Source organism: Notothenia coriiceps, unplaced genomic scaffold (genome assembly GCF_000735185.1).
Source record: "Notothenia coriiceps isolate Sejong01 unplaced genomic scaffold, NC01 NC01_scaffold00009596, whole genome shotgun sequence".
Lineage (NCBI taxonomy): Eukaryota > Metazoa > Chordata > Actinopteri > Perciformes > Nototheniidae > Notothenia > Notothenia coriiceps.
In genome coordinates, this window is record NW_011342297.1 from 294,057 (window position 1) to 303,745 (window position 9,689).

The 9,689-nt window shown below is 40.3% G+C and overlaps 1 protein-coding gene across 1 annotated transcript in view; it reads left to right on the forward strand.

The window, feature by feature from the left end:
• Positions 1-8,898, forward strand: part of ache (acetylcholinesterase (Yt blood group)) — a 23,609-nt gene extending 14,711 nt beyond the window's left edge. The window contains exons 4-8 of the mRNA XM_010771022.1: positions 1,782-2,004; positions 2,613-2,828; positions 3,710-3,899; positions 5,577-5,755; positions 7,073-8,898. Coding sequence (XP_010769324.1) covers positions 1,782-2,004; positions 2,613-2,828; positions 3,710-3,899; positions 5,577-5,755; positions 7,073-7,194 — 930 coding nt within the window. The 3' untranslated portion in view covers positions 7,195-8,898. The remainder of the gene's footprint in view (positions 1-1,781; positions 2,005-2,612; positions 2,829-3,709; positions 3,900-5,576; positions 5,756-7,072) is intronic.
• Positions 8,899-9,689: the final 791 nt, after the last annotated feature.

A 9,689-nucleotide genomic window follows, 5' to 3' on the forward strand; every position in this document is an offset into this window, starting at 1 on the left:
CGGGTTGAAAGTAAGAGTAACGAAAGAAAGTCATATATACACCTTTTTTTAAAGTAATATGGATACTTATTTGACTTTCTTTTTGAGGAAGGACCCATCTCGCTGATAGACAGATGCTCCGATTCCTTGACACTGGTGTTACGCAGTAAAGCAGACAGGATTCAAAACCTCCTTGCATTGAGTCCAAATAGAGAGCAGTCAAATATTTGCCATAAACCTAATCCTGCTTCGCATTAATTGTTCACGAACGTTCTAACACAACTAAATAGGAAGTCGACCAGTGGTTGGGCAAGAATCTCGACTGTACATTGTTTAGTTTCGTCTGGGATCAGGGTATGTCTTGATTCGTTATGATTGGAGGAATCAGTGTTTTCCCCAATTAATCACTAAGGCAGCATGCCTAAAACATTAATATGATGTAATTCATGAAACGTTTTTTACTGTCAGAACAGTTGTGAGTTGGCTTGGCCCTTGCGGAACGCATTTCTCTATGCCAGTGTTTTCATTTGAACTCTGTCTATGTCCTGTCTTGTCTTCAATTGATGGTATTCCCGGCTTTGAGCTTGGAGGGATGTTACGTAGTGGAGTGTACCGCGCAGCGTTCAATAGGTAGTATTGAAACTTTGGCTGTATAGGAGCGAGCGGCTGTTCGCAACATACTTAGTTGGCCCCTGGGTGACAAGGTAAATTAAATGACAGCCGACCCTCAGCTAATGAGAAAATCATATACGAGTGCTCAATACCCATGACATACCATACGAGCTAAGGGTGCAGCACCAGTCTACAACAGCATAGTGAAAGACAGCGGTTCCCAACCTGTGGGCCCGTGGCGCCACTAGTGTCCGCGAAGGCATTGCAAGTGGGGCGCCAATAATTTCATTTCCTTTCATTTTTTTTTTTTCTATTTTTTTTTTTTTACAGGCTTCTTTTTTTTACAGGCAAACATGGACCATAACAATACAATATAGGAGATGACGTTCCCATCTCAGACAACAACAAACAAAAAACAGAAGAAATAAAAGAATACTGTCAGTAGGATCATTTCAGCAAACAAAATAGGTTGACAACCAAAACCCACCAAAAGAGCCAACATGGCAAGCATATTTATTGTGTTCCTTTAACCACTCTTCGTTAGAGCTCATTATTTCCCATTTCAGTGGCGTTGTCCAGGCCACCCTTTTGATTTTTGTGGCAATAATTATTTTCTAAAATAAATTATTATTTTTAATCTACTCTTCAAACACCTTAAATTAAGATTACTCCTTGATTGAATTTTAAAAATATGTATTTTAGCCAGAAGAATAGTTGTATTTATTAACTGTGTGCGGTCTTCATCTAAAGCCCAAATACAATATATATAAAAGGGTGTAAATGTAAATTCAATATTTGCCGCCAAATAATTTGCAAAACATTATGATTTGAGTGGAAACATTTTCATTATTAAGACTTTTTTTTATTTTAACCTATTTTCCTTTCTCTTTCTTGATCCTCCTTAGCAACGGTCATTACAGTCCTTGACAGCGGTCTGTTCTTCTGGATTTACAATGTGTCACATGTTCTGAATTGACCAGAACTTTATTTAGCCTCCATATTGTTTATGGTTGAATGTGGGCCGCGAAAACATTTTAGATTCTTGAGTTGAAAAAGGTTGGGAACCGCTGGTGTAAAACACAAGTGAATGGTAATGCTGGCCTGGATGCAGGGGCCTTCTGGGAGTTACTAGATCAATCTTGTGAAGCTCAGATCAATTCAGTACTCCATATTTCATCCTTTCTGAGCAGGTCCTGCCGTGGTCCGGCCTCTTCCGGTTTTCATTTGTCCCTGTTGTGGACGGAGAGGTCCTGCCCGACACTCCCGAGGCCATGCTCAGCTCAGGCAACATTAAAGACACTCAGGTCCTGCTCGGGGTCAACCAGGACGAGGGCTCCTACTTCCTGCTGTACGGAGCGCCCGGCTTCAGCAAGGACAATGAGAGCCTCATCTCCAGGGAGGAATTCCTGGAAGGTGAAGTCACTCAGCTGTAATGGATGGATAGAGAATATTGTAGAAGGATTGTTCAACTGGTTTATATGATTGATGAATTTAATAGTTCTCTTTTACTGTGACTAATCCAGAGATGGGAAAAGTACTCAGATCATGTACTTGAGTAAAAGTAGAAGGAATACTCTGTTACAAGTAAAAGTCCTGCATTCAAAATTTTACTCAATTAAAAGTACAAAAGTATAAGCATCAAGATATACTTAAAGTACTCATTGTGTAGATTGGTCCATTTCAGAATAATGATAATGTGTTGATTATAATGATTGATCATTAAAGTGTTATCAAAGCTGGTAAAGGTGCAGCTAGTTTTAATGACTTTGAGTGAAGTAAAAGTACACCATTTACCTCTGAATGGTAGTGGACTAGAAGTACAAAGTAGCAAAGATTTTAAATACTCAAGTAAAGTACAAGTATCTCAAAATTGTACTGAAGAACAGTACTTAAATGTACTTTACACCATTGGACGAATCAGAGAGATTTGCAGAAAATCCACACGTTCAATTTCAAGCTTTCTGTACATCACCCCACATCACAGCTGAAGTAGTACGTTTACAAAACCTTTACTGTGCCAGGTGTGAAGCTCAGCGTGCCACATGCTAACGACATTGGCCTGGAGGCCGTGGTGCTGCAGTATACGGACTGGATGGATGAGAATAACGGGTTGAAGAACCGGGAAGCCTTGGACGACATCGTGGGCGACCAAAACGTCATCTGCCCGCTGGCACACTTCGCTCGCTCCTACGCCCAGCACAACGCCCTGAAGTCTAACATGGGAGGAAACCCACAAGGTAAGATATACGAGGGTGGTCCAGTTTGGCCCTCTTTTCCTCATAAAGCCAGAACTAATCAGGCAGACTGTAATTCATCTGAAACCTACAACATTTGCATCATGTCTGAGATCCTGGGACAATAACTCTGATGCCTTAAGATTTACAGTTAACAATAAAACAATATTGTATAAGGAATTCACTCTCCAGAGGAAGATTGAAATGGGAATTTTGCTGTATTGTATCGTGTATTGTAAGTGGCTTATATAATATTGTTATACTCGGGAATTTTCTATTTTTCAAAGGGCTTATATTGTCCTAATAGCTTATCGTTTTATATCATCTGGAACCAAGGAATGAAAAAATCCAAAACTAAAATGTCTCATTTTCTATATTTTTACCTTTTCCAAACAATTGATAATATATCTAGATAATAAGATCTATTATAATCATCTATCTGCAGTTAAAGTAACAAACGCATTGTTTAGACAACTGCAATAACTTCATATGTTTATTCCTTTTGCTCTAAAACTCAAAATAAACCCCTTCATTTATTAAGTTAGATGAAAACAAAGACTGCCAATATATGTTCTCTTCAAAGCCACCAGACCATATTTAATGAAACAGTAATTTTTCCTTGCTGATCATTTCATAATACACTTTATTCAAACTTGACAGAAACCAAATAAATCTATTCAAAAACGTCTTTGTTGGCGTTCCCTCTGTTCCAACAATCACCACATCTTGTTTGAGTGTTTAAAATAGTCTAAATAAGTAACAGATATCAAAAGATCCACTAAACAAATTCTTTACCAGCATCTGCAGAATGTGTTGGTATCACACCATTTCTATAGGGTCAAACTAACCAATGGTCCTCTTCTCCTCCTGCTCCTGCTCCAAAGGCCTCTACCTCTATCTGTTCGACCACCGGGCGTCCAACCTGGCGTGGCCCGAGTGGATGGGAGTGATCCACGGCTACGAGATCGAGTTTGTGTTCGGGCTGCCCCTGGAGAAGAGACTCAACTACACCCTGGAGGAGGAGAAACTGAGCCAGCGCATCATGAGATACTGGGCCAACTTTGCACGAACTGGGTGATGCCTCACAGACTTGAGAATGAATGTACTTATCAACTGTAATGAGCAGCAGCAGAGAGAGAGAGGGGGGGACCAGAGAGGACAAACCAGTCCATCTTGATTAGGTTGCTTAGCTACAGGGTGGATGAGGGGGTCAGTTATAGATCACAAGTCACTCAGTCTTGCTACTGCAAAGCAAACCTCCATCTCTGTGGTTGAAGTCGAATGATAGATACTTCCGGGGAATCCCAAGGTCTATCCAGCTGTGACGCCATTGAATTTGTTTGGTCTACCATTTTGATCCAGATTCAAATACACCCCCAAATAAATTGGATGGATTTAAATGTGGCAAAGATCAAAGTCTTTGCCAAGTCTAGTGATGTTGCTCACTTTCCCATGTTTCCTTGTTTAGCTCCACCAGCACTTAAAATGTTCTACTCATGCAGGGAAATATATCAGTATCAGATTGATTGGCACAAAACAGACATTCATGGTCCCCAGAGGATGAAGCCCACATTGGTAACGCTTTGACTGTGCATCGAGCACAACAATTATGTCAAAAACATTATTAGAACAATATTTTACTATATTAAAATATATCAAAAATATATCAAATATCAAAACAACAAAAATACATTTCCCTCAGATCCAGATGTCCTTTGAGTTTTTCTGATTTATTAGAGATGATAAGCTGCTTAAAATCACCATTGTCATTTGGACATTTTAGCATTTGATTAGCATTTAGCGCAGAGGAGTGCTTTGCCTAAGCACACAGCATGACACTCACAGCTAGAGGTCTCCTAACAGGTAGATGTTAGGGAGAGGCAAGGTGGACCTTTTAAAGGGTAAACCTCACCCGCTGAGGCCAGATATATCCTGACATTTAGATCAGAAATAATTAGCAAGTACATGCTTTTCATTCATCAAAACAACCCCACATATTTTGTCCATATCAAAATGATGGTTCTGCCCTGCCATTACTGTAAATACATTCCTTCTGTCTCTACACAACTGGAGATTTATTTATGATTCTAATCAAATTATGTCTGGACTTTTTTTTTCTGTCTGAGCAAGTGAGTAATAGCCCTGCGGCAGAAACGGCAGAATGCTGATGCAAAGCTTTTGATTAAACTGCCACGTACTGGACTGATTTCCTTCCAGTCAGTCAAAGAAAACAGCTTCAGGTTCAGATGTGTTTTCATAACTGCTTGAGAGACGCTTCAATATGTGTATATGTGCATTTCTGTTACTTATACGCATAGTTCTACTACGTCATGAAGTAAATATTCAAACTGAAAAGAGGTTTATGTGTGACATTGGTAATGTTTCATGTCAACATATAGTTAACTTCCTAATTTCTTAGTTACTATAACCAACTGATTTTTGATTTAGCATCCACTATTAAAACCATTGGAAATAGGTTAGGAAATATCTGTCAAATCAAGAGCAATCACCTCTTTAAACAGTCATCTCATGCTAACATCACAAGCTAGCATGATTTCAAAAGATACCATTTCAGAAGCATAAAAAACATAGATTATTCAAATGTACTGTATTTTCTAGTACTGACAATGGTTGGCATTTGAACTAGCTAGTTTTACCCGAGTGGACCTAAGAAACAAGCAATGAGTGTATTTGTTATGTATATCTATTCTTAATTGTAACTCCTCCTTGTCCCTGTACTTTTTCCTGCAGAAATCCCAATGTGAACCATGACGGGATGATGGACAGCAAGAAGCGCTGGCCTCTGTTCACCGTCAGCGAGCAGAAACACGTCGGACTCAACACTGAACCAATGAAGGTCCACAAAGGGCTGAGGAACCAAATGTGCGCCTTTTGGAACCGCTTCCTGCCACGTCTCCTCAACATCACCGGTAAGCACTACTCCTTAACACTTCTTGTACTTTCAAACATGACGTATGTACTGAATACAGATCAATACTAGACATTATGTTCCCAATGGTATTCCAAAAAGCCAGGTCAAATATGTATGGATGTCAATGAATTTTGGCAAAGATGTTCACCGTCCCCAGGAGATGTTGGTGATCCCCTCACTTTCCACTTTTCAATTTCAGCTCCACCAGCAGTTAAAATGAAATATATGAGTATCACCCAGATTGATTGGTGCAACATTTGGTACAAACATGCATGGTCCCGAGAGGATGAATCCCACTGACGCTCTGACTTTTTAGCATTGTCTACATTTTTATTCGAGCAATATTTTATTCCAACAAGCAAAGAGTAAAAAAGAAGAAGGATATCGGCTGGGGAAAATAAAATAATAATAACAAAGGCCAGATAAAAAAATCAAATGTTTACATCTAGATATGTTTAAGATATGTAAAGAGCTGGACATTTTATTTGGTAAATACAGCATAAATGTAGGCTACATTGTAGGCTACGTACAATGTAGCCTACATTTCAATAGACCGTTCAAAGTTAACTTTATTGTCAATCTTCTGTGTGTGTGATACAGGCAGGCAGATCTAAATGCTGTTTCTCACCTATCCAGAGGAATACAAATAAAGATATATGTGTAACTGTATACAGACATACAGACCTGTACACTTACTTATATATAAAGTATGTACTCATACACAATGAAATATAGACACATATTGTATATATACATATACACACATTAAGAGAGATAAATAAAAAGACACAACTGTCTATATATACAAACAGTTGTTGTCAAGCTAGCGTCAAAATTTCCTGACATCTCCTGCAGATCTTTTTCAACAACTGCCTTTTTCTTACAAAAGTACACCACATGGAGGGTGATGCTCTTTGACCTGAGGGAACTGTCCCTTTTCATTTGAAGAAAGGGATGGGGGTCATTGGCAGGGAGGTTTGGACTACATTACATTACATTGCATTTAGCTGATGCTTTTATCCAAAGCGACTTACAATAAGTGCGTTCGACCGACAAAGTACAGACTTGAAGAAAACAGAATCATATAAGTACATCAGGTTTCATAGAGCTAAAACATTTCAAGTGCTACTCAACTGGCTTTAGATAAGCCAGTCCTTTATTAGTATACAAGTGCTTTGTTGATAGTTCTATCTAGAAAAAGATGCATGAAACTGTCTTGAGGTTCGCACCCAAACAAAACACCAATGACAGGCTGTGATTCTGACATGCATAACGGGCAACATGGCTCCACTTTCCTCTGTGTCTCCCCTCTCAGACAACATAGACGAGGCAGAGCGCCAGTGGAAGGTGGAGTTCCACCGCTGGTCCTCCTACATGATGCACTGGAAGAGCCAGTTTGACCACTACAGCAAGCAGGAGCGCTGCACTGACCTCTAAGAGAGAGAGAGAGAGAGAAAGACGGGGAGGGGGACAGAGAGAACAAGCCGTGGCCATTTCCCTCCATAGCCCCCTCAGTGAAGTCTAACTTCATTCAAACATTTCCTTTTTTTTCTTCTGTTTCACTCCACACACAAACACATAGGCACTGTTTATCTTTATTTGTATTATTTATACTATTTATTTATGTGTTATTTTTATTTATGTGTTTCTCTGTGGAAGCTAAGAAAGGGCTATGGAGGGAAGTTGTCATCAATAAGGAGGAATATTAGAAATGTCAAAGATGTGTCATTACCTCGGGTGTGTGTGTGTGTGTGTGTGTGTGTGTGTGTGTGTGTGTGTGTGTGTGTGTGTGTGTGTGTGTGTGTGTGTGTGTGTGTGTGTGTGTGTGTGGGGCTTGAAAGCCCCCAGTTTAACTTAACAGGCCCATGACACTGCAACACTGCTGGTTCACTGTGTGTTCTGTTGATCTTCATCTCTTGTTTTTGAGGATTCCTTCTTTCCGACATATCAGGGTTTTTTGTTTTTTGGACTCAACAAAACTGTTTGTTTGTTTTTTGGACTCAACAACACTGTTTGTTTGTTTTTTGGACTCAACAACACTGTTTGTTTGTTTCTGTCGATGCCTTTTTTGTTCATGATTACTATAATGACCGCTATTCCCATTTGCTGCGTGTTCTGCTCCTTGTGTATTTCTCCTGTGGCAAAGCCATAAGCTGGGTATTTTGTGTGGAAACGCTCCATGGACTATAACTGTTTGGTGCCTAATTTATATTTTAGAAAGTTCACCTAAATCTGCTTGACCTTTGTCAGAAATAATTCATTTTTTATGTTAATGGCACTCTGTCAGCTGTTTAGTACCATACCTCTCACTGTCTTATTTGCATATCAGCATAGATCAACAGAAATTGGGTAGAGGGGGTGGGCAGAGGAACTGGAAATGTCTACTGATAATGTAAAACTGGGAAAATGTGTTCAAATGGCCCTGAATGGTAACAGCTGCACTCTTGAGTTAAAGTGAGGCATTTCACTTCGGCCACTGTGACCACTGTTAAAAGCAATTCATCCATTTGAAAATGTTTTTTTAATGAATTGATATTTAATCTATTCATATTTGCAGCTTTACTCTTACATACTCTTTAGACATTTTAGACTCTAATTTGTAAAGAAAATATAATGTAAAGAAATGTCACTTTAAAGCCACTATTTAAGCATTTCAAACTGCCTAGCGTTAGCATTATTGGGTGGTAGCATTTGGAAATGGCAAAAACCGGTACCCTTCAACCAAAAAATAAATGTAATACTGTAATAATAATCCTTTGTTACACAATCTGTACGAAGATGATCCCTGTGAGGATACATTTGTACTACATTTTTAAATGTTTTACATTACAGAGTGAATCAGTTGCTTTATGAAGGAATCCCTTAAAGTTAACCCTTTAAACATACAGTATAATGTGATGAACTCTAAATACTTTTGTGTGCGTCTTTCAATCCAAATCTGTTTGGGGGGGATGTGATAAGCAGGAGCATCGCTGTAGCTGTGAGGTTACTGAGGTCATGTGACCTCTGTCCTTGTCAAATCTTGTTCACAGCCCTGTTCAGAAACCACTTTTTTCCACTGCACTGAATTTCTTTGAGTGAGTGTATGCGCTGTCTTAGGTGTGTGTGTGTGTGTGTGTGTGTGTGTGTGTGTGTGTGTGTGTGTGTGTGTGTGTGTGTGTGTGTGTGTGTGTGTGTGTGTGTGTGTGTGTGTGTGTGTGTGTGTGTGTGTGTGTGTGTGTGTGTGTGTGTGTGTGTGTCATCCACTCAGTGTCATGTACAGCTGTGATGTATTCCAATAACATTTCACCCCTCTCTGTTTGGTACAGTCCTCTCTGCTTTTTTATTCGTTTTACTTTTGATCGTCCCCTCTCTTTTTGCTACAGTCCTCTCTGTTTTTTTTATCGTTTTACTTTTGATCGTCCCCTCTCTGTTTCTTTACTTAATTCGCTGTTTCCACCAGCTCTCCTCTCCCTCCCCATCCTCCCTCTCTTCCCGCAGCTGTTCCTCTCCACCACCACCGCCCTGTTGCCCTGCTTTCCGCCTCTCAGTCTTCCTCCCGCTTCATCTTCCTCTCTAATCACCCTCCACCCACCCTCCTGCCTCTCCCACTCTCTTCCTTTCATCCTTCACCCTCCCCACTCATATCCTTCTCCTTCCACCCCATCTAACTTTTCTCCTCTTCATCATCTCTCTTTCCTTCCTCATCCATCTCCTCGCTCCCCTCCCTACTCGGCCTCGTCCCCTCCCCCATCGCTCTCCTCCGTCCTCCTGCTTTCTCGTTAGTCTAATGGAGGCAGAGTAATTCACTCAGCAGCGGGGTAATGTGACAGAGCGCTTGCTCAGCCTCTGGCCTGCCAGCCAACACTGGATGGATGGATAGATGGAAAATGGAGGTGGAAAGGTACAGAGATGAGGCAAGGAGAAAGGGACAGAGGAGGAGGAGGACAGGG